Source organism: Botrytis deweyae, assembly GCF_014898535.1.
Source record: "Botrytis deweyae strain B1 chromosome Unknown BDEW_004, whole genome shotgun sequence".
In the NCBI taxonomy this organism is placed as follows: domain Eukaryota; kingdom Fungi; phylum Ascomycota; class Leotiomycetes; order Helotiales; family Sclerotiniaceae; genus Botrytis; species Botrytis deweyae.
The window spans coordinates 532229-556352 of record NW_024066211.1 but is presented as its reverse complement, the minus strand read 5'-3'; the positions used below and the strand labels follow the sequence as shown (position 1 = coordinate 556352).

The following is a 24124-nucleotide window of genomic DNA, read 5'->3' as shown; positions in this document are numbered from 1 at the left end:
ATCATTCAGTGCAACCCAACTGCATATTCGCAAAGCTTCTTTAAACACCAACTGTACTCGAGATAACTCACCACAATTCACCTCACCTTTCCTAATTTCAGCTTCGACGTAATTACGGTCATCAATTCTACTATTTAATTGTTACTTTCGATCTCTTCAACATGGCCGACGACTCACCTCCAGGATCTCCCCTCTCCGATCTCTCCTCAGACGCATTTGACGACGAAGACAACGAACGGATGGCTGCAGATGCTCACATGCCGCCTGCTAAGAGGCAAAAAATAAGCAGCGACGAATCTTTGCGCATCGCCACATCTCGTATCAAAATGGATGGAACAGATGGTTATTGTTCTACTGATACCGAAGGAGACATTCCAGACTCTCCAAGCATCGTTCAACGACCTGAAGATGCTCTAGATGATTTACATGAACAAATTACTGTTTGCGCATGGCTTGGTTGCACTAAGGGAGATTTGGGAGATATGGATCAGTTGGTGGATCATTTACATCATGATCACATTGATTCTAGACCGAAAAAATATACATGTGAATGGCTGGCTTGTCCAAGGAAAAGTCAACCACAAGCAAGCGGTTATGCTCTGAAGGCACACATGAGAAGTCATACTGGAGAAAAGCCATTCTATTGCGCATTGCCTGGTTCGTTGTCTGCAACTGGATCTTAGAACAAAGCTAACAGGTATTTTAGAATGCGATCGCGCTTTCACACGTTCTGATGCTCTTGCCAAACATATGCGAACTGTTCACGAAACCGAAGCTCTTCGTCCTTCCGATCCTATTCCAAAACATATCCAAGATCATTCAAAAGGCCTACCTAGACATCCTCAACCCAGAGTTGTCATGAAACCATTCCCAGATTCAAATCCGATGGCAGGAGCACATATCTCACCCTTAGTTGAACCCTCATTAATGGCAACATCATATCCTCCGGAATTGGGAATTACTTTGGAAGAAGAAGCGAAAGGGCCCATTGAGCTATGGAAATTACTACGAAAGCAAATACAATGGGCAGAGGAGGAAGGCGAGGCGCTAAGAAAACAATGCGAGATTATGGAAGAAATAAGGAAGAACGAATGGATGGAGAAGGAAGTTCTACTTGATGTTGCCATTGCAAAAGACTTGGAAATGGAGGCGAAAAGAAAGGCGGCCTTTGCTGAGCTTGCGAAGCTTCCCCGGGAGGAAGTCGATTACGTTATGAACGAAGAAGCAAATTCACCCAGTATCCGCGGCGTTGACTATACAGAGCATACACCGAATACGGCTATGTCTCCAAGTAGGACTCCATTTTCACCTAGAGATCTGACGCCATTGGAGCAGAGCCAAGGACCTATTGAATCAGATGCGGCGGAAGTTTTGACTTCTATAGCACATGCTTAAGGACGGGAAATGCATGGAATAAAAGGGCACGCAAAGCGAGAATGACCTAGGGAGCTTCTGCATATCCAGACGTCTGAAGGCTATTGGAATAACACGTGTGCTAGGAGGTGTAAAAAGGGTTATGAAATATTTATGAAATGGGCTGATATCAATTCGGATAATCAGATGGAAAGTATGGCAAGCAAGGCGTTTTCTGGGGCAATGCAATGGTGTAGGATGGACACGTAGAGGTTCTGCTTCCGTGTGAATCAATAGTCTGGCAGGGTTCCAAAACATTAAAGCGGTGTTTAATACTATAATAATTCCTTAAACAGTATCTAGTGAGATCTGGTAAATTTATGACAGGTGCTAGAGTATGATAAGACGGGTGTTGGATTTAATTGTCTATGATCACAGAGCTCTCAACTATACATGATCATAGAGCTAAGCGAAACGTGTAGTTGTTTTAAGTACTGAGTAGGTGCGTGTTGGTGATAAGAATTGTATGTTTTTCATAGGTTAGTTTAGTTGATTAATTTATGGGAGTCTTATTCTTATTAGTGTACCTAGGTATTGTTTGTATTAAATGACTAGCAAGTTGAAGGTTGATCTGTGGAAAAGTGATTTTATTATCTACATAGGTAGATAGGAGGTAATAGTTGTTTTGTCTGGGTTTAGCATGATGGGTTACTGCAGATACATCAGACCTACCTATCTATGTAATGAAAGAGAAGGAAATAGTTAAGGGAGCAGGATGATAATGGTAATGGCATCGCTAAATTTTAAAATCTGACTCATATCCGTTTTTTTATCTTTTTGGGGACTTGTTCTTCTTTGCGTGGGTAATGAGAAGGAGATGAGATGGTTCGCTTAATTGTAGATTTTCGTTGTTGGTTTTGATAATTAAGTGTTATTATATTTGGTGGTAGTAGGTAGTATATGCTAGGGTACTAATATGATATAAAACGAATGGTTCTAGTTCTCTTGATGTTATGGCTATGATTGGACATGGAAGAGGTTTAGATATGAGATGTAATCTTACAATTACGGATGCTTTTTGGTTGATTCTATATCTCCTTTGTATTGGGTGTTCGGTAGGCTCTGGATGTCTTTTCGATAGGGAATAAGATAGAAGAGATGTGGATAATTGTGGTCTGATGGGATGGTTCTATTGTAGACTTGCTGTTGTTTGTTGTTCGTTTAGTGCTAGGGACTATCTGTTGATGGTAATCTAGGAGTTGTAGAGAAGTCAGTTCTTTAGCAGAGCTTGAGGCGTTTGGATCAAGGCAAGATGCTTGTGTGTTTCGAAGTGCTAGCAGCTATGATTGAGATAGTTTTGGTGACGATATGTGCTACTGTATTTGAGTTGACGACGACAAAAAACTTTAATTTTGGTTGTTGTTTATGGATTGAACTCACATCATCGAATTTCTGGACTTTTGATCTGGCAACGCTTGGTTTACCTTGCCACCCTATTACATGTGTATCGGTAGTTCGGATTTTCTTCACAGTAATCTCACCAGTAGCATTTTCCCTCCACTTTTTTGATGATTCGTTTTGGTTGATATGAAAGATAAACTGATTTTGAATTCTAATTATTTTTATACAAAGAAAATCACCGTCTGTTACGACTAGGATTCTGACTTTCTTTTTCTCTCAACTAGGAAGTACTCGAGGGAAAGTGAATGAGGAGGAGGGCAGACTAAAGGATTGTGTGGGAGAGAATATAGGATTTCTAGCTTTGTTTAAAACAACTGTAATGCAGATTTTGCGATATAAGAAACCCAAAACAAGCAACATTAAATATCTCTCATGATGGAGAGATTGTCGTAGTTGACACTATGATAAGCAGATTCCATGATGTCATGAGCTTAGAAACCTATTCAGTTGTGGGCTTTGCCTGACCTCTCACTGTACTGTCATTGTCATAACATGAAATTCAGACTGCAAAACGAGATTCAGTAACAGCAACAACTTTCACTTAATAACGACACCAGTTTTGTCTCCAGGTTGTATAAATTGATAAGTGTAAACTTCATTGGACACACCAAATCTAACTTTCGAACTGAGGCTATTTGGGGCTAAGTTTGAAGTGTTTGAAATACAGCCTTAGTAGCTTCAAAGTTTGAATTTGTTATTAATATACTAAGTTTTCATTGTCATTTACTTTAATTTCCGGTTGCCTACTTGTGCACCTCATACCATCTTGTTTTTAACGAGTATCAAGCGTCAGAAATGTCTCCAATTCTTCTACAAAAGATCTTCTTGGTTATTTCAACAGTAGCATGGCATTCTTCTACTGGCCGATAATCAACACAATCAGGATTATATCCTACTAGAACAAAATAGTTTTGTGGCAGCCAGACATGAGTTGAGATTTTGATAATCATTTCCAGCACGAAGTCTAATATGTGTCTAAGTATGCTATCCATCTTACGTTTTTACTGGAACATAGTTTCAAGACGAGAAAACTGTGTAAAAACGATAAAACGATCGTTGACAGTGAAAAATCAAAAGCTACAATAACTACAGGTACCAAATCACCCGTATTCCAGCACTGCATGTTACTTCCTCGTATATACAACAGCATTAAAGCAGAAGAATTCAGCTCGTTTACAAAAAACGGCAAAGCCTACCATAGCCTGTGTGTCAGATGTCTCTCTAGCCGAATCTGAAGAAGAATCTAGAGGTCCAAATCTACGAAAATATATACCCTCGCAACTACCCTCCCTCCATAAGTCGATGATTCACATCTTATTCGCCTTTTCACTAGATCCCCATAAATCCATTGATTCACTCAATCAAAAAATATAAATACAAGCTCCTAGTGCGCTCATTTATTGATTCAAAAAATGCCCATGAACCTGGCGAGAAATTACGGATTCGACACTCGCCAGTACCTAAACATAGAATTCCAGAGACTGTTAAAGCTCTACCATCCGCTCATTCAGCACTTGATTCCTCATGCTCACAAGTGAAGGCATAAGTCCTCTCTTGGATAGTTCATGTTGCTCTCTGAATTATTGTTGGTCAAAATGAAACGTTGCGCACGGAAAGTGACAGTGAAAATACAAACTAGCAACAATATTTTCAAACAAGATTGATGTTGAATAACCCTTGATTATTCCCCGAACTTCCCTTCTCCTTCAGGAATCTCTACACCTTGCTTTGATCATATGAAATTTGAAACCACCTTGGCATATAATTGATGGCAGTGCGTTGGTATTCATTTGCAATTAGATCTTACACTGGCTCTCTTTTTCTTGCTTTGATTACCTAACAGCAGGCTGACAAAAATGCAGTGACTTTCCCGGAAACAAACAGAAGGGCAAGTATAAGCAAAAAAACAAACTTCGTAGTAGATAGTTCAACAGTGTAATTTAAAGTAAGATCGCGTAATTCGCCAATTACCAACACGCCACATCACTTATTCCACTTAGAATTACAAACCCAAATATTATTCTCGAACATGAAGTAAATTAGGCATCACAATACCCCCCAAAATAACTCTCTAAAGCTTTCTCCGCTCTCCAAACAGAATTTGTCAAACATCAACCAACTTCTCCTTCTCCCCACCAGAACCCTTACTCTTCTCCACCTGCTCCAACACCTTCTTATTCCCTCCTCTCTTACTCACCTCATCATCACTATCCTCGTCACTATCATCCTCCCATTTTCTCGTCCCCTCCAAATCTCCCCGATCGATTCTATTCGAAGCCTCCCTCTCCCTTTTCGCTTCCGCTCTTCTGATATCCATTTTTTCTTCTCTTTCCCTCTCCCTCTCTTTGAGCTTCTCTTTCTCCTTCTCTCTAACTCTCTTCTCTTCTCTGATTTTCGTATCCACCCTCTTCTCATCCCTACCCTTTCCCACAACAACCTTACCCCTAAGCAGCTTCTCCATCTCCCTCAACCTCTCAAGTACCCTCTCACCCTCCAAAACTCCCATCCCAGATCCCCTCTCCATTTCTCTCCCAACCCTACTACTACCTCTCTCCCTCTCCTTCCTCTCCATCCCACCCCCCACATCCAAATCTCTCAACCTCTCCACCCCCCTATCAACCCCCCTCCCATACCCAGGAAAAAATCCCAAATTCTCCGCCTTAAACCAACTCGGCCAATCACTCAACCCAATCAACCCAAGTTCAAATCTCGTTCTAGGCATCTCATGTTTATACCGACAATTCTCCGCCCACTTGCATCTTCTATTATGTGTACACCAATGTCGACATGTTTGCTGTTGTCCTTGCTGCTGTATTTCTAGTGTCGATGTGGCATTGCGCAAAGGGGCGTGGATTGATGTTGACAGGCCCGGTGAGGAGTGTGATTTTGTGGATAGATTTTTGGTATTTGTGGCTGTGGTCAACGCGGAGGATCGAATGGGTAGCACAAGAGGACTAGAAACTGCAGTATCGGATCTGATTTCGACAAATTAGCACACAATCGCCTCAAACCCTTTGCCCCCTCAATTCGACAACGGATACATACCCACTACTTCCCACCGCTCCATCTTCATCTTCATACTCATCTCCCTCTTCATCCCCCTCCAATCCAACCAAGCCATAAAAGCCCCCACCACCCGGAGCACCAGGTTGTGCTCCTCCCTGCAACCCCAAGTTCAACATTCCGCCTGTCTCCACTAAATCTAGATTTCTCGGTACCCCTATTAAATCCACACCTGGGGGTAGTTCATCAACCGCTACTAGCGGTACGACTTGTCCCGTCTTGCGGACTATGAAGTAGCCTGGTCGAGGACCTTGAGCCGAACTCGACAGACCTTGAACTGTGTGGTCCTGAGCCGGAGCTTCTCTTTTGTTGGTTTTAGTAGACATGATAGTCTACTTGCAACCGGTTGTGGTGGTTTATGGCAAGGGTGTTCGTCTGATCAATGTGACATGTATGGTGTATGGTGGGTAGCACGGAGAAGAAAGGTCGAAGGGGTATGAGAGATAGATATATAATGTTGATGAACAACTTAAAATTAGGTATTTGACTTTCACACCTTAACATCTATGCGCGATTGTTCTTGTTTGCCTTGTAATGTATGCTCTGTACTCTACAATCAACTGTAAAAAAACACGGGATCCGGAAACTCTCTTCTTGTACATGTCGTTCAAACAAACTTTGTTCGATAGAAACGTCCAAATTCTCTTTGCTTGTACCAGCACACACACACTTACGCAAAAAAATAAACATTGAATTTGCAAATCAAAATCGTAAATTGGATTGTCAATGCAATGGGGGAAAACAACAATCATTAGCCCTAATGCAGTTTGGTGAGGCTCTCCTCTACCTCTATTCTGTGTTTCTCTGTGCCATCGGGTATCAAATGCATGCTAAGATATACTTATCTCGATTCACTCCTCCCCGCCAGGAAATTTCCTCGAATTTTTGAATTCAACTCTAACCCTAGCCTCCATGCCATCTACACAAAGACCAACATCTTTCGTTGTATCCTCCAACTCCACTTCTCTTTTCATGAATTTGCCTGCCTTCGACTCCCCTACTTGCCCGTGAGTTTGCGAGACAGGTTTGTCAATTGCGATGCTAGAATCTTCTCTCTTGGATTGCTTTTGATTCAGATCAGACAATCCAACAGGAGCGAAAGCTTCTCTGGCATTTTCCACAGCGTTATCGTCATCATACTCGTCAATATCCTCATACCCTGCAACGGGATCCCATTCCCCTGTTTCCCAAATCAATTTCAAACTTAATGGCCTACGATTTAATAATCTCCCAACAATCCCCTTGACTCGGTAGATGCTGAACGCTTTAGGAATCTCTTTCACTAGAATGGTTTCCTTTTGGCTAGTCTCAGGGTTTGCAGGAACGTAAAACGTAAATCTGATCAAACGTGCTTCCAAAAATGCAGGATTGATCTCTGCTTTTTCTCTCCTCACTACTGCTGGGGGGCCATGAAGGTCGCACAACTCCTTGTATCGTTTGTGTCTAGAGAGGACTGTAGATTCCTGCTCTGAGTCCACAGCTCCAAGTTCCTTGCCTATCTCGGAGAGGTAGAACAATTCTGCGTTATTTCGATCTTGAGGGGAGATTCCACTAAAGTTTAACTTTTCAAGGTTCCCAAGACGTGCTAATGTTAACATGAATTCCTCGTTGAGACTTCCCATTGTCGATTCGGCGCTTGTTTCCGGATATATTAGGTTTTTGGATATTCGTAAAGACGTCATGCCAGGGAAAATATCGACGAGTTCATCTACAAAATCCCAACTGTTGATTTTGTTGGAAGATAGATCGATATATGATAACTTATTATTGAAGACTAAGGGAGTGGAAGACTTCACGGCCCCTGGCCCTGTCATCGTTCCCGTTGTATGTATTTTATTTCCTTTCAGAAGTAAAGATTCGAGGGATGTGAGTTGAGTCAATACCTCCAAATCCGCCAGTGATGTGAAGTCATTATACTCAAGGGTCAAAGAGGCCAGAGAATGACTCGTGATGGGCGAACTCAGTCTTTTAAAGCCGTTTGAGGATGCCGTCAGAGATACCGTGGTAGTGAATCTTTGCAGGAGTATGCAAAGCTCATTCCAATCAACTAATGTTGAATCTACCTCCAGAGCCTTGATCATGTTGAAAACTTCTTCACTAGACCCTGACGTGATTGCATTTAACATTCTGCTTATGTCAAGCTCTAGTCGGTTTCCACTACAAGAATAATATTAGTCAAGCCCAACAGAATATTGGAAGTGCTTACTTTAGTCTTAAAGTCTTCAAATTCTTCAACTGCGAGCAAATGTTTTCTATCTCATCCAAAGATCCAAACAAATTTCTGCTCAAATCAAGTTCAACAATACTTGGGCATGCTTCCCCGACTGTAAGATCAGTCGCCGTTTCAGCCACCACTGGTGTAGCGAAGGCATCGTGAAGTCTAGTATGAGCCCTATTGATGCGCTGACCATCAACCAGAACAATTTTGAGTTCATGTACCTGAGCCTGTTGCTCTGCAATTTTGTCGAATCCTATCTCTTCTGCTACCTTTCCCGATATAACAATCTGCTTGTCCGGGTTCAGGCCATCTCCAGAAGCGTATTTGTGGAATACCGCTTCGACAAAGCTCTGCTCGGGATCTGGTTTTCTGGTAGGACGTATGAAGCTTGCTGGAGTTGGTGCATTACTTAAACCTATGTATATATTAGGAGCTACTCCCAAAGATTTCTCATGACAACAACTGACATTTGAAGTACCCTTTCCCGTCATTCTTACCCCGCGAAGGGTCGTCCCATTCAACCCCAAGCCATTCCTTCTCTGTATCCTTGACCTCCCCAATATATCGAATTGTACATAATTGTCCTTGAAACGATACCCGTTGACCCACGCGGTAGTTGTGATTTTGTGACATTGTGAAAGAGGTTCATTCATGGATTGTGCTCGTTTGGAAATAAAGTTGCAGCCTTGCAAAGAGAGGCTGAACCACAGCCGAACTTTTTTTCGCGACATCAACATTCACTTTACCATCGCAACATCTCTACAACGCATTTAAGCTTTTTTCTTCATCACGGTGATCTTGATTCGATATCAATTTCGAAACTGCGTCTACAGATCGATACTCCTAAATATCAAAGTTCGAAGTTTTGACACGGTTACTACCACTCATCAATCTTCAAGCTCACCAGCCTTGAATCCTATCTCCATCCCCATCGCCCTCATCATCCACCCAAGATGGACTACCAAAACCGCGCCGGCAGTAAATTCGGCGGTGGTGGTGTCGCTTCCACCAGTGCAACCAATGCCGATCGTCGTGAGCGTCTCCGCAAACTCGCCCTCGAGACTATCGATCTAGACAAAGACCCCTACTTCTTCAAGAACCACGTCGGCTCCTTCGAATGTCGACTCTGTCTTACCGTGCATCAAAATGATGGTTCCTATCTCGCGCATACCCAGGGTCGCAAGCATCAGACGAATCTCGCACGACGTGCTGCACGCGAGGAAAAGGAAGGCCGGTCGGGGATTGATCCTATTACCGGTCTACCTGTCGGAATGGTAGGAGCGCAAGTTAGTGTTCGCAAAAATATGGTGAAGATTGGAAGGCCTGGGTATAAGATCACGAAGACGCGGGATCCGGTTACAAGACAGCAGGGGTTGTTATTTCAGTTGCAGTATCCCGAAATAGTGTCAGATGTGCAACCGCGGGTCCGGTTCATGAGTGCTTTCGAGCAGAAGGTGGAGGATCCTGATAAGGATTTTCAGTATATGTTGGTAGCGGCGGAACCTTATGAGACGTGCGGGTTCAAGTTGCAGGCAAGAGAGATTGACCGCTCAAATGAAAGGTATTGGACTTGGTGGGATTCGGATTTGAAAGAATTTTGGGTTCAGATCATGTTCAAGACGGAGAGAGAGGAGAGATACAGTGGTGTGCCAGGCTTGGCTCCAGTCAGATAAAATGAGAGGACATTATTGCATGGAGTTCGTAGGAGTTAGTAATGGCTAAATTGTATTATAATATGAGATCACAGGAACATCACCAGGGACGGTGTAATCAAGTAGTTGATATTATTTCATTTTTTGATTGAAAGTGTAGATGTTTCCCAAGGTATACCCAGGTACATCAATTTTAACCTAATATTTCCCACTATGATCACATTTAAAAAGTTCTTCCCAACCTTAAAACCCACCCCTATGCCGGAAGTCTAGAACCAGGCTGTTTCGCTCATGTGTGCATCCAGTCGAAATAAAATCAGGAAAAAGAAACAGACCCGCTAGATGTCAGACGTCTAATTGTAATCTTGCAGAACATGCAATCAATGGTATCTGGCTAGATTGACTTTTTAAAGGCCATGTAATGACAACTAGGAAATAGAAATACTTCACTCCAGGTGAAAACTTGATAGAATAACAGGGATTCATGATTTGACCTATGTGGTAGCCGGCCAGCTTCATGGCGGATCCGCTCAATCGAATAGTGGAGAGATGTACCACGATTATCTGTAGTTGGACTCGAATCTCTTGAATGTGTAGCCAATGAATGGCAAACTCATCTCTGGTACTTCCTCTCGAGGAACACCACTATGGGCAGCTTGAGCTTGAGCTTGCTTGAGATGGGTTGCGTTATCAGTTTGATCAATCTCGTCAGTTGGGAAGTATGTGGTATCAACATTGGAAGCCAGCTTGGGCTCAAATGGAGCACGAATACGACGCAGAGTATCGAATTCAACACCACGGAAAAATTTATGGCTCTTGATTTCATCTGCTGATACTCGTCCGAGTCGATTCTCTGAATTACAAACAAGACTAGTGCGCACAAAGTCAGATTAGTAACTCAAGAGAGAACAGTTAAGAGTATTCATACCTTCGAATGAGATTTTCGGCTTCAGGTCCAAGTTGTACATCCTCAGGGAAGTAGAGATTCGTACGCCAGGCGACAATCTTTCGATATGTGTCATGGGCATCTTCGGCACAGAAAGGAGGCCATCCGACTTGACATTCGAACATGATCGTACCAAGACTCCACCAATCGCAATCATAGGAATAACCATGTCCACTGAAAATTTCTGGAGCGATATAATCAGGTGTACCAACAGTTGAGTAGGCCATGACTCTTCGAGACTTTCTCCAGTCATTGATAACACTTCGATTGCTAACTGTGAGGTTGATTTCGTCAAGATTGACTGATTGTCTGTTGTTTCTTGGCTTGCTAGATTTTCCTTGCAATAATTGTTGATAATAAGAATTGTCATGCAGTTTATGGAAACCAGTGGATAGACCAAAATCAGTCAATTTAACATGTCCACCTCTGTCAAGCAAAATATTGTCTGGTTTGATATCACTATCTCAATTAGTATTTGAAACTGAAAAAAAAGGGGTCGAAGCGATCCCCTCCTATCATCAGTCAACTTACCGATGAATGAACCCGAGTTTGTGTACAGCTTCAATAGCCAGAACAATTTCCGCAATATAAAATCTTGTAATATCTTCAGAGAAGATCTCGTATTTGATAAGCATAGTCATCAGATCTCCTCCTGGCAAAAACTCCATCAACATATAAAGGAAATCTTGATCCTGAAATGTTGTGAAAAGCTTAACAACCCAAGGACTGTCCGACTCGGCCAAGATATCTCTTTCAGCACGAACATGTGCTAATTGATCCTTCTTGAACATCTCAGTTTTAATCAAAGATTTCATAGCATAAACTTTGCCATCTTGCTTCTTTTGCACCAACTTGACCTCTCCGAAGGCTCCTTTTCCAATGATCTTCAATGTGTTGTAATTATCAGGTCTGTCCCTGGTTCGTAAAAATCGTAGATATTTGCCCTCTTGCTTGCCTGCATTCGACCATGTTTGTTCTCGGCGAGATTGGGATTGGTTGGGATCAGAGAGACGTTGCTCCATTTCGCTTTGTCTATTGTAGAGATAATCATTTAGCACAAGTATCAAAATTAATCTTTTTGGAATATCTCACCTAACATTTCGATCTCTGGCCCTCTTGACACTATCTTTGAAAAAGTCTGCAGCTAGTTGCGAACATTTCTTTTGATTGTTTTGTGTCAAATTGCCGTATCGATCAGGATTTCTTTCTGGGGCTGCTTGAAATTCTGGACGAACTTGTTGTGAAGCTTGAGTCGGCATAGGGTTCAAGTAGTTTGAGTAACCTGGCTGCTGACCTGGTGCTCCAGCAGTTCTTGGTCTTTGGCCTGGCGATGCTTGACCTTGACGATTGCCATATGGTGAACCTCTGCCCCCACCTAAGTTTTGATGGGAGAACTGATGAGCCAGACCATTGGTAGCGTCATTTTGTAGATTGACAGATCTTTGCTGGTAGGGCTGCTGCTGCTGCTGCTGCTGTTGATATCCAGCAGGAGCTTGTTGCTGCGGATAGCCCGAGGAAGGGGGGTATTGGTTATTCATGAAGTATCCTGCGGGGGGCGCGAATCCTTGATTGTATGTTTGCTGTGCGCCTTGTTGAGCCTGCTGTTGCTGCTGTTGTTGTGGTGGTTGCTGAGCTTGACCTTGACCTCCGCCTGGAAATATTGGATTTGGGAAAGTTGATGGGGTCGTCGGATATGCACGATCGTTTGGCGCGAATCTGTCGTTTCCGAAGTTCAAGTGAAGGCGGTTGTTCATCGGATTACCATTGGGATTATTATTACCGGCATTACTGCTGTTGGGATCCATCTTAATTGTATTGGTAATGGATCTAAGGAAACGATACTGGTGAAACGGAGTAGTGTTGTCTTGATCCTGGAGAACAAGAATTAAAGTGTAAGGAAGTCGCGTTTGCTAGTTGTCAAAAGTTCCGTGCCGCCGCTTGGTGCGTTGTTCTCGATGAATTCACTTTTGCTTCTACCCCCTCTCTTGTGATTTACTCTTTGATATGGGATAATAGACGAAAGCCGAGAGGGTTGTTCACTGGTTCTCCTATCCTCCAAAAGAATTGAATTGAGAAAGGTTTGGTTGTGTGTCCAACAAATACAGATACAGATACAGATCCTGTACAAACAAGTTTTCTACATTTATAAAGGGGGGAGGAGTATTCAGGCTTTTCCGCACCGCTGATTTCTTGCTTCTTCCTTTTCCCTGGCTTAATTAAAGGGATGAAATTCGTTTGGCTCTGGCGTTGCCTCTGTAACATGTAACTTTTCGTAGCGAAGCTTGGTGCTAGCGTTTTGGATCCAAAATCAATGCTTAATGGTTCTCCTATTGGTTGCTCTGATCGATGCTTACTTGAAAAAGGAAAACCTAGGTACTCATCAGGGGGCAAAAGAGGTGGACAGATATATTACAATTTGTCTCCCATTTATTAACTATTATATCATACCGTCATTCGTACTACGCTTTCGCTTCGCTTTGCAGCCCGAACTGAAGTGAAGCTTGTACATCGGAGAAATGAATCTGAAATCCATTCTCTACCCGTATTGGTGGTAACCTTGATCTTCCGTATAAGGTGTCTCGGGTGTATCAAGGAGCAGAGCGATGATCGAGCTCGTACAACTGACTCCTCATACATATCTAGAGAGATATTGGATGATGAACCTAATAGCGGCTATTTTGAGAAGGAGGTCTTTCTATAGGATAATTCTAGGCATTCCATGCGTTCCATGCACCCCTTAGATGTAAGTCTCAACAGTGGGAGGTGTGTTTGTCATGCATATCCCCTGGAAGGTCTAGAAGCCGAACTCCTCTTTCACATTAACATGTCTAGGGATGCTACACAAGCCTTCGATTAACAAGAGGTACACATCTACACATCACATAGACCTCTACACACTTTGGGCGCATCACGCAGCTATCTACGGCACTAGGCATAGCACAGGCGATATTTCAAGTTTCCTATGAGTCGGTGGTATAAGGTGTGTTAAGGAGGTTCTCTAATTCTATCGCTTATTGGTCGTTAGATTTGGCCACAAATTAGTTCGGCATCTCGTACAGTACCTACCTATCTACCTAGACACTTTGAATGATTTAGAATTTACTTGTCACGAATTAAGGAGCTTTAAGTTTTAACCCACAGTCCCCGTCGATATCTTACCTACCTAGTGCATGCTTATCTTGAAGTAACAGGGGTCCATTCTCACATGCTTTGAGCCTCACTTTGCTACCTATACGAACGATAACGAAATGTCAAAATATAGGTACGGAGTTTATGCATGCTACGAGCTTTATACGGGTAGACAGAATTCACTGTAGCAAAATTCTACCCTGCAAGCTTTCATGTGCAAATCCCACATGGAAAGTTTAGATGATCGATCAATTTTCTGGAACGCGCATGGAAGCTATTGACACTAAACTACCTACCTTTCTGATAGCTGGGAACAAAATTCGCCTTTTGGAACGAGAATTTGCTATCATTGGGGTTCGGATTCATGATTATGGCATTTTGTTATGATCGATACTAGATAACAATTTCTAAGTAATACCTCATTATTGATCCCCATCATCATCAAGGACAATTTCCAATAACTTAGGATCTCTTGCCCAATCAATACCACTACCCACTACCACAGCACTAGCAGTATTCTTCATGATCCTCCATCTCTGTCTACTATTCTTCATCGCTCCTTCCAATTCATCCAACTGTGCACGAATATCTGGATCTTTTATGTTTTCCTTCCCCTGACTATTTGCGTCTTCTGCCAGAGCCAACATTTCTGTTGCCAATTCGATGTTCTTCCTCCCTGCGATAATGTTCTCATTGGACTCTCTCATCAAGCCTTCTCTTGATGCTTGGATTTTGTTAGATATCTGAGCCAGATTTTCAGACATAGCATCACGTTTTTCGATGAGTGGTAGGAGGTCCCTACTCTTGTGTCAAGAATGCCAAAAAAAAAAGTTTGAGTGGAGTATCTTACTGTTCTATGACCGAAGCATTACTACCAGCATGAACTGCCTTCAATATAGGATTGGCAATAATCACATTCTCAATGATTTTCGACCGCAATGAATAATTGGCTTTTGACTCAAGGAGGTCTTTCTCTGCCTGTTGGATAACTTCATCGGTGACTTCTTCTTGCTCTAAAGATTGTCAGGACACGTGCTTTCAAAGTGATATATAGAGAGATGAACCTTCTGAAGATATAACACCTTGAGCTTTCAAGAGAGCGATTTCGACTTGAAGTTCTTCCAATTTATCGTACACTTCCAGGATGCGTTTTTCTTGCTCGCTCAAAGGAGGTATGTCGTTGGCTGGTCCAGTCATTTCAACTCCATCCATACTTTCAACACTTTCTTGATGCGACATCTTGATTTGTAAATCTGCCTACGAGTCATAAGCTACACAGAAATCCAAAAGTCCACAATCTGTTGTTCGTGGAGAACGCGTCTCTCATCATGCCATGAAAACCCCATACTCAGGTATCTTCAGATTGAGATTGGTTCAACGAAGGTCAGCCACATTTAGTGTGGCACACCGTGTACCAGATAAGGTTAAACCGCGAAAGCACATACTTTGGAAAATGCCATGTGAAATGGATCGATCAATATATTAAGATAAATGCAACTGTATCATATGTCTCTGTCTCTATCTCAAACTCGAATTCCTTTCAAATCTTTGAACCATCCATAATATTATATGCTGGAGGTGTTTTCAGGCATTCATTAGCTTCAAGTGATTAGAGTGTGGCTTACCGAGATAAGGCGGCCGACCCTGAAGCTTAAGCTAAGTTACGGCGGTCTCGAACTAACCTTGTGATCTTCACATCTTCAACATGCGACAAGACATCTTCTACATCCCATAAGAGGAAAGACAATTTGGCAACTCGCTGTAACTGTGAGATGCATATACGATTATGGAACTTCACGTATACATTGCCCACACGGGCCAACATCTTCAGGTAGACCCTGGATCCTTTACCTCGTAAGTATGCGACGTCATGTCTACTCCGATCATAAATGCTGATAGCACTCAAGTCTGGACGATTTTAAGTTGTGGGTGGCCAAGTATACACCTATTGCCGCCAGCGATCACATATCTCTTACCGCAGCAGCCAAAGCAGTGCGATTTCAAGCGCTTTGCTTAGAGGTACCCACGCCGACATTTCCCAACCCTACAATTGCTAATCTTGGTACAGCAAGAAATATTCGTATACGACAGGCGCATCATTCAGCAATCTTCTATAGCATCCGCGAAATTACTGATCTCTGAAATCCCCTTACCGCGCAAATACACAGTTTCTCGACCCCCAGATTCGATCACAAACGAGAAGGACCTACAAGCATGGCAAGACTTATTCGTCGAGAGACGGGCATGGGCTGCGAAGGTAGTGGAAGATTGTGCTTCCATGTCTGATCAAGCGCAGCAAAGGTACATCGAAACGGAGGTGATTACTCGGTGTGTGGATACCGCTGTTTTGAACCTGGAGAAGCATGTCAGAGCGCTGGACCAGAAGAATGCCGAAGTTCAAAACTACGTCGAAGAAATGCAGAAACTCAACGTCGCTGGCGGGGACTGGGAAGTATCAATGTCTCGATTAAAGTCGCTACCTGCCACTGCAGACGTAATTAGGTTTATCACGGGCCGTGACTTGTCGAAGACGAAGCGCCAAATCACCTTAGCGGACTTGGTTGATGCGGAAGAAGTCAAAAGGTCCGGAAAGCTGTTGGGCAAAATTTCGAAAAACCTCGAGCGTAGTAGTGTAGAAGCCGGACAGGAAGTGGATGAGGTCATGCGAAGGATTGACCATTTGATTGAGAAGGTCGAGAAAAGTCCTGCGCGAGCGGCTATTCCACAATCCCAGGAACCTATTGCTTTACTGGAGGACATTGAGGCAATATTTAGAAAGGTCAATACTGACTGTGAAGCCATTCTTGGCTTTACTAACACACCGAAAAATATTTCACAAGCTTCAAAATCGGCACTTCTTCACACTGATAAGTTTTTACCCTCGCTATCTAAAAGGGCTCTCGAGATGGAGGAAATTATGCAGACCGTTACGAAGTTGCGAAATTCCACCGCAATATCATCCTTAGAGTTCATGTATGACATCGCCAGCTTAACAACGATGCTTGCAGAAGTCAACAGTCGATTTGCGGCCCTGGAATTGGATGGTGATGGAGTCAACGCCTTGCATTTAATTTCAATGCTGGACACATTACCGGTCACTTTTGTTTCATTCTTGGCCGAGGCAGTCAGGCGCAGTGAATGGGATGAGAAAGTAAGATCAGATTCCTCGACTTTGGCTAATGAAATGGCAAATTTCCAAGAAGAAGAAACGAGGCGACGACGCAAGTGGCAGAAGAACATCGGGGCTACTTTGTGGGATGAAAAGCCCGAGACGCAGGTCATGGCTCTGGAAGTTGTCTTGCATGGGGAAGAGGATGATTGGCCTCAAGCTTCTCGACGGGATTTAGAAGACATTTTGGCAATCCTTAGGGCTGAAAATCTTAAATCACCGATGCTTAGCGACATTTCGAGAATCATTTCGGATCTCAACAACCCAACGAGACAGCAAAGTAAGAGGGCAAATGCCTTTAAGGCGGGAAGTATTCACGAATCAGCTCTTGGTAAAAGTGCTCTTTTAATGCGCGGGGACGACGAAGCCTTGAAAAGCATGCAAGATGAAAAGTCAAAGCTTGAGAACAAATTGAGAACCGCTGAAAGTCGAATTCGAAGGCTTGAGGATCTATTGCATCGGCAAACTCAAGCCAACAGGACTTCAATCGGAAACGTGTTTTCAGTACCCAATACTCCTAGCCCTGATGTTCACAGTGTGGCAAACCCCATACCATCACGCCCGAATGACGACTCTCGTCGGTCTTCGATCTCATCCCGACGCTTTTCTGCGAATCGAGGTGAGGAAGAAGCAGCCTTCCAGCAAAAGCTACTTTCTTTGGAGGCGGAGTTGATTACTGAACGTGAGCGCGCTTCAGGTTTGGAGAAAGAGGTTGCTGCCCAGAATACCTCAGCAAACGAGTTAAAGTCTCAACTTGAAGAAGTGAATTCCATGAAACACGACCTTTCGGAGAACTTCAAAGCACAGCAACAAGATTTCATTGATGAGCGCAAAGCTTTGAATGACGACATCAAGCGCTACAAGGCAAAACTAGAAGAGTTGGAGGATGAGATGGATAGATATCTCGGCTCCAGAGAGAACGAGAAGTCCGGTGTTGATGATCGTGTTCGTCTCTTACAAGATGAACTGGATAAATTACGAAAGGATAGTGCCGCAGAGGCCCAAAAGGCTCAAGGTCAGGTTGACTTCTTGAGAAACGATGCAAAATTGCAGAGGGAGACCAATGAGACTTTGGAAAGGCAAATGCAGATTCTCAGAGAAGAGAAGAAGGAACTATTATCCCGCACGATCCAGGCAGAATCGGCTGCTGAAGATCAGTTGAAGACTTTGCAAGAAATCCATTTGCAGTTATCACCCAAGTTGAGGATGCCACAAGAGTTCACAGCCCTCTCGGGATCGTTGACCAACAAATCACTGGGCTTGATATCCGAGCTTGAAAATACGAAGCGCGATTACAACCTTGCGAAATCTCAGCGGGATGATGCAGAAACGACGATTTCGGAGCTGAGATCCGAACTTGCGGATTACGAGGAGAAGTTTGCTACCGAAGAGAAGGAATCGCAATCCTTGCGCGAAGAATTAGCATCCGAGAGAGCCAAGTACTCTGCTCTGGAAGCCGAGCTCACTGATGAACGCCTCCAATTAAGCTCCATAAGAACCAAGATGGCAGATGGCGAAACAGGATCTGAGGCTCTACGTAATCGTCTGGAAGAGGAGGAACGCAAAGTTACATCTCTGTCAGAGGATCTTGCTAGACAGCTTTCTCGTGTCGGAAGTCTTGAGGAAGAGATAAGATCACATCAAGACAAGCACCAATTTTCACAAGAAAGATTCGAGAGATTGAACGACCGATTCGATTCACGCACTTCGCGTGCAAAAGACCTTACACAACGAGTGTATTCTCAAAATGATAAGCTTGTCCGACTACTTGAGCGTTTGAGTTATTCAGTCACCAAAGACAATGGCTCAATGATCATCCAGAAATTACCAAAACCTGATCGTAGCATGATAAACGGTAATGATTCCTCAGATGCTGGAAATAAGCTCAGGCGAAGCATGACAGGTTCGACAACAATGAAAGCCATGGTCGATAGTGGAGACCTTGACCTTTTGTATTGGATGCACAATGACGATCCTGAAACAGAAAGTGAGAAGTATGACGCTTACATCAATTCCATCGGTAGCTTCGATATAGATAACTTTTGTGAGGTCATTGCAAAGCGAGTTAGGGACATGGAATACACAGCCAAGAAATATTCCAAAGACGCTCGTGCTTACCGGGAGAAGTCTCACAGAGCTCAAAAGGAAGCCCATGAGAAGATTGCTTTCAAGAATTTCAAAGAAGGTGATCTAGCCTTGTTTCTGCCAACAAGAAATCAATCCACCGGGGCATGGGCAGCATTCAACGTTGGCGCTCCTCATTACTTCCTTCGAGAACAAGATTCTCATAAGCTCCGCTCTCGCGATTGGTTATTAGCTCGAATCCATAAAATTCAGGACAGAGTAGTTGATCTTTCCAAATCCATCACGGATGGTCGTTCCTTCGCAAGCACAGGCGACTCCTTCGATGACGATAACCCATTCGATCTTTCCGATGGTCTTCGTTGGTATCTCATTGATGCCTCGGAGGAGAAACCAGGTGCTCCATCTACACCTGGTCTCGCCAAAAGCACAGTCGCTAGTGCAAATATAGATGCAACAGCTACGATTCGTCGCCCGAAGAAATCATCCAGCACGGGTGCTGAGGGGCTTAATAAAACCCTGGCGAAGAGTCTGGATAGTAGAAGAAGCAGTAGTAACTCCAAGAAAGCTATTCAGATTGCTGCGTCGCCGTTGAGGAAAACGGGCTCGACGGCTTCAGTTAGTGGTTTGAGAAATGAAGCGATCGGGGATGCGATGGATTCCGCCGTTGTAAAGAATGGTGATGGGGGCACCAATGCAGCAGCTACTTCTGCTACTCCTGAAGCAGTAAACAATGAGGTTCGAAATCCTTTGGATAATCTCTTGGGTCCTTGATCTTCATCTCTATCTTGATCCTGTTGTCTATCTGTCTTGTATCGCTTTCAGAGTTCTTTACGTCAAGAATTGTGAACGCTCGCCCATTGTATTGCATATTGTGTTATACTCTTTCTATTTGCAAAATGAAGCTTGTAGCAGGACATACGCTGATAGTGCGATGGTGTTCTAGAATGTTCACAATGGCCATGGGTATCCTGCAGCTTTGGGCACAGGCTTTGGAACAACTGGGAGTACTCTTGGAAGGGAGTATTCGATGGGAGATTCTAGCACAGAAAATGGAGCAATGGAGGAAGTAAGAGAAGAGCGAAGTGCATCACCAAACAAGCTTAGAAGATCAATGATATGGGACTCTTTATGGTCGATTGATCTTAGTCTGGAGAGAGGAAGAGGAGGAGGATTTTAATTACGGAAATGGGAAGAAGGAATTGTATGATACGAATATTGACTGATAAATGGCGAAGATTAATAACATGGCGCAACATGACATTGCAATTGGAATCTGCAATGCGGGAGCGGGAGCATGGATGGAGATATACATCAATCGGAGTGAAGGATCAGACCATAAAATATGCTGGGACTAGAACTACTCATGCGTGATGCATCGATCAGTATGCTGAATGAGAGATGGATCTGTATATGGATACGGACGAACTTAGGTACTTATGTATAATAAACCACATCACATTATCGGACCCCAGCAACCTGGGAACCGAGAATGGAGATTAGATTTGGGAATAGGAAGGGATACTGGGAAATAGGAAGGAATAAGGAAGAAAGTGTTTATATATAACCCTCGAGTCGTCACTTATAGATAATCTTCTCGTTATATCATATCATATCACATCAAATTGTATTATATGGTATCGTATCGTATCACATATGCATTAGTATATATACAAACACTTGATTATTTTCCATTCTTCTGATCCTCAACTTCTCAACTTCTCAACTCCAGCCTAATTTATTTCCTCACTATCTAGAGTCAATCAATCAAACGAACAAACCACTCAATCTCCAAAATATCAAATTATTACAATTACATTACAATCTACTTAATACTTACTTTACTTAATAACACCTTCAAATATACGCAGTAGGATTATCTAGTATCTAGTATACGTATCTAATATCTAGTATCTACCATCCTACTAACCCGAGTATCCGATATACAACTACAACTACAACTACAACTAACTTCCAAGTAACCTCATTATAACAATCTTCCTGGGTTGTGATTGATACTATACATACATACATACATACATACATACATACATACATACATACATACATACATACATACATACATACATACATACATACATACATACATACATACATACATACATATATACATACATATATACATACATACATATACATATATACATACATACATACATACATAGGCAGATATAATGGTTTTGTTTACATAGGCATGGGATTAGACATTAGCAATGATCCATTTAGCAACTTAGCTAGCTAGCAATATTGTACGGCCATGTTTCCATTCGATTCGTCTTGTCCCATATAGCCAATCTCTTTATACACGCTGTTTTCTCTTCTGTCAAAGTAGGAACTGAATAGGAGATCCGCAACCCTATGCTCATGGATAACCTCAATCACTGTTGAAGATTCTCATTGTCCAGAGAAATTCAAAATCAATTCTACAATCAAAATCACAATCACAATCAAATGCATGAACGAAACGTATCCACTGTGAACATACAATGTATATTCTACCCAAGCACAATTATGCTCTAATGTCAAGGCAAAAGGCCGACCTCTACTACTTGACCATGGTTGAAGAGCCAAGTAACGCCCGCTTTATAAAATTCATCCATAAACCCTTTATGTTGAAACTTTTCCCTTGTATATCCCCTTTATATGCCGTTGAAGGTCAAAATGCTTTTCCCCGGTATCATTGCAATCATTACTCATGTTGAAAGATTTAACCACAGCTCCCCTGTAAACAAAAAAAATGAAAACCCATATAAACATAATCTAGTATCTGTAGATCTCAGCCTTGAATGGTCCCTCAACCTCAAGTCCAAGGTACTCGGCTTGAACTGGGGTCAATTTGGACAACTCGGCGTTGACGTGTGCCAAATGGAGCTTGGCAACGGTCTCGTCCAAGATCTTTGGGAGAACGTAGACACCAACCTCGAGCTTTTGGGTCTTGCCGAACTCGACATACTTTTGGCCGAAAGCCTCATCCTCGCACTTGAACAACATGATTTGAGCAAGGACTTGGTTGGTGAAGGAGCAGGACATAACGAAGGAAGAGTGACCGGTGGCACATCCCAAGTTAACGAGACGACCCTCAGCGAGGAGGATGATGTGACGACCGTTCTTCATGAGGTATCTGTCGACTTGGGGCTTGATGTTTTGAACGCTAGCAGCGTTTGCCTTCAACCAGGCAACGTCAATCTCAATATCGAAGTGACCAATGTTGCAGACGATAGCATCATTTGGCATGGCCTCGAAGTGCTCACCAGTCAAGATGTCTCTGCATCCAGTGGTGGTAACGAAGATTTGACCTTGGGAAGCAGCCTTCTCCATTGGCATGACTTGGTATCCGGAAACAGCAGCTTGGAGAGCGTTGATAGGATCAATCTCAGTGACAATGACACGAGCACCCATTCCGTGGAGAGCCATAGCACAACCCTTTCCGACATCACCGAAACCGGCGACAACGGCAACCTTACCAGCAATCATGACATCGGTGGCACGCTTGATACCATCGACCAAAGATTCACGGCATCCGTACAAGTTGTCGAACTTTGACTTGGTGACGGAGTCGTTAACGTTGATAGCTGGGACAAGGAGACCCTTGTTCTTCAACATCTTGTACAAGTGGTGAACACCAGTGGTGGTCTCCTCAGAAACACCGTAGCAGTCCTTCAACATCTCTGGGTATTTGTTGTGTACGAGTTGAGTAAGATCTCCACCGTCATCGAGGATCAAGTTCAAGCTCTTGCCATCCTTGAAGGAAACGAGTTGTTGTTCCAAACACCAGTTGTATTCCTCCTCGGTCTCACCCTTCCAGGCAAAGACTGGGACACCGGCAGCAGCAATAGCAGCAGCGGCATGGTCTTGGGTGGAGAAAATGTTGCATGATGACCAGGTAACCTCAGCTCCGAGGAATGTGAGGGTCTCAATCAAGACAGCAGTTTGGATGGTCATGTGTAACTATAACAGCTTCGTTAGTCTTCGAATCTGATTGATACAGTAGCAAGAGAATACGTACACATCCAGCAATACGGGCACCCTTCAAAGGTTGATCGGCAGCATACTTCTCACGAGTGGCCATCAAACCTGGCATCTCATTCTCAGCGAGCTCAATTTCCTTGCGACCGAAGGCAGCAAGACTGAGGTCAGCGACCTACAAGTATACAAATTAGCATAAGTGAATCAGCAATTCATAATGGGAGCTTTATTTACCTTGAACTTGGATGCTGGGGCAGACATTTTGGGTGAGGAAAAGATGATATTGAGGGAGATAGATACTGAAAGATAAGAGTCAATTCAAAGTTTCCAGAGTGAAGAAGGATGAGTGCGAAGATTGGGACAGAGATGCCTTTTAATACTTACATTTGTTTTTAAGGGTGGAGATAAAAAGAAGAGGCGAGGTAGAGAAGAGGAGATGAAATGGGAGGATAAACAGAAAAACTTCGGGGGGCCGACGCTTCAACTAGTGATGGAGGGGTGAGAAGAAGGAAAATTCAGCGCTAAGCCAAATCAGGTTAGATGCGTAATCCCTGAGTACCAAAACCCAACAATAGGAAACGTTTGACAAAGAGATAGACATTAGATATCACTGTTCGGTGGTTCAGACTTGCATTGTTGCAGAAATACTATTGGATTTACATGAGTTGTTCAAATGTAGCTGGACTGTACTCGTATGTAACATACAATTACTCCGTAGGTACGAGCAGTATTGAATATAATAATGAACAACAAGAGCAGATTCTCTTCAATAAGTGAATGATCCTTATACTTTGCTGGCCAGATCTTCTAGCTAGTAGACAATTAGAGGATCTAGCCGAACACCGTCGCTTCGGTCGTCGGCCAACATGGTGTCTAATAGGTATGTGTACTCCGTACGTGGTCGACAAACAGATGAAGAGTCCTTGGATTGCCATACCTACCTAGGTAGAGGTAGCTACTACTCACATACCATATGATCGTTCAGTGAGGTGAGGCTTGTGAGCGATGTGAGCAAAGTCAAGTGAAGTGATAACTAAGTACAAAATTCAGGGTCAACATCAACA

General features: G+C 43.1%; 8 protein-coding genes across 8 annotated transcripts; 3 read left to right on the top strand and 5 right to left on the bottom strand.

Annotated features, from left to right (window-relative positions):
- Nucleotides 1-161: 161 nt before the first annotated feature.
- EAE98_002169 (uncharacterized protein) lies at nucleotides 162-1395 on the top strand (the record flags this gene model as incomplete). Its single annotated transcript, XM_038949788.1, has 2 exons — nucleotides 162-657; nucleotides 707-1395. The coding sequence occupies 2 exons, from the start codon at nucleotides 162-164 to the stop codon at nucleotides 1393-1395; spliced, it is 1185 nt and encodes a 394-aa protein (XP_038813527.1).
- A 3523-nt stretch (nucleotides 1396-4918) lies between these two features.
- EAE98_002168 (uncharacterized protein) lies at nucleotides 4919-6203 on the bottom strand (the record flags this gene model as incomplete). Its single annotated transcript, XM_038949787.1, has 2 exons — nucleotides 4919-5789; nucleotides 5860-6203. The coding sequence occupies 2 exons, from the start codon at nucleotides 6201-6203 to the stop codon at nucleotides 4919-4921; spliced, it is 1215 nt and encodes a 404-aa protein (XP_038813526.1).
- A 525-nt stretch (nucleotides 6204-6728) lies between these two features.
- Nucleotides 6729-8728, bottom strand: EAE98_002167 (uncharacterized protein; the record flags this gene model as incomplete). The annotated part of the gene is made up of 3 exons (XM_038949786.1): nucleotides 6729-8034; nucleotides 8084-8510; nucleotides 8563-8728. 3 exons carry the CDS (start codon nucleotides 8726-8728, stop codon nucleotides 6729-6731), a joined length of 1899 nt encoding a protein of 632 aa, XP_038813525.1.
- A 320-nt stretch (nucleotides 8729-9048) lies between these two features.
- On the top strand, nucleotides 9049-9768 carry EAE98_002166 (uncharacterized protein; the record flags this gene model as incomplete). The annotated part of the gene is made up of 1 exon (XM_038949785.1): nucleotides 9049-9768. One exon carries the CDS (start codon nucleotides 9049-9051, stop codon nucleotides 9766-9768), a length of 720 nt encoding a protein of 239 aa, XP_038813524.1.
- Nucleotides 9769-10307: 539 nt separating this feature from the next.
- EAE98_002165 (uncharacterized protein) lies at nucleotides 10308-12498 on the bottom strand (the record flags this gene model as incomplete). Its single annotated transcript, XM_038949784.1, has 4 exons — nucleotides 10308-10617; nucleotides 10676-11152; nucleotides 11225-11725; nucleotides 11786-12498. The coding sequence occupies 4 exons, from the start codon at nucleotides 12496-12498 to the stop codon at nucleotides 10308-10310; spliced, it is 2001 nt and encodes a 666-aa protein (XP_038813523.1).
- Nucleotides 12499-14194: 1696 nt separating this feature from the next.
- EAE98_002164 (uncharacterized protein) lies at nucleotides 14195-15133 on the bottom strand. Its single transcript, XM_038949783.1, has 3 exons — nucleotides 14887-15133; nucleotides 14673-14835; nucleotides 14195-14620 (listed from the first exon to the last, which is right to left on the bottom strand). Exons 1-3 carry the CDS (start codon nucleotides 15059-15061, stop codon nucleotides 14245-14247), a joined length of 714 nt encoding a protein of 237 aa, XP_038813522.1. The 5' UTR covers nucleotides 15062-15133; the 3' UTR covers nucleotides 14195-14244.
- Nucleotides 15134-15547: 414 nt separating this feature from the next.
- Nucleotides 15548-20711, top strand: EAE98_002163 (uncharacterized protein). Its single transcript, XM_038949782.1, has 3 exons — nucleotides 15548-15676; nucleotides 15730-15841; nucleotides 15891-20711. The coding sequence occupies exons 1-3, from the start codon at nucleotides 15609-15611 to the stop codon at nucleotides 19845-19847; spliced, it is 4137 nt and encodes a 1378-aa protein (XP_038813521.1). The 5' UTR covers nucleotides 15548-15608; the 3' UTR covers nucleotides 19848-20711.
- A 1143-nt stretch (nucleotides 20712-21854) lies between these two features.
- On the bottom strand, nucleotides 21855-23321 carry EAE98_002162 (uncharacterized protein; the record flags this gene model as incomplete). The annotated part of the gene is made up of 3 exons (XM_038949781.1): nucleotides 21855-23042; nucleotides 23101-23235; nucleotides 23295-23321. The coding sequence occupies 3 exons, from the start codon at nucleotides 23319-23321 to the stop codon at nucleotides 21855-21857; spliced, it is 1350 nt and encodes a 449-aa protein (XP_038813520.1).
- Nucleotides 23322-24124: the final 803 nt, after the last annotated feature.

Coding starts and splice junctions, on each gene's coding strand:
- EAE98_002164 (XM_038949783.1), bottom strand. CDS start 15,061: ATGTCGCATCAAGAAAGTGTTGAAAGTATGGATGGAGTTGAAATGACT. Junction 14,836..14,886: donor AGGTGTTATATCTTCAGAAG/GTTCATCTCTCT, acceptor GACAATCTTTAG/AGCAAGAAGAAGTCACCGAT. Junction 14,621..14,672: donor AATGCTTCGGTCATAGAACA/GTAAGATACTCC, acceptor ACACAAGAGTAG/GGACCTCCTACCACTCATCG.
- EAE98_002163 (XM_038949782.1), top strand. CDS start 15,609: ATGGAACTTCACGTATACATTGCCCACACGGGCCAACATCTTCAGGTA. Junction 15,677..15,729: donor GACCCTGGATCCTTTACCTC/GTAAGTATGCGA, acceptor ATAGCACTCAAG/TCTGGACGATTTTAAGTTGT. Junction 15,842..15,890: donor TTCAAGCGCTTTGCTTAGAG/GTACCCACGCCG, acceptor ATCTTGGTACAG/CAAGAAATATTCGTATACGA.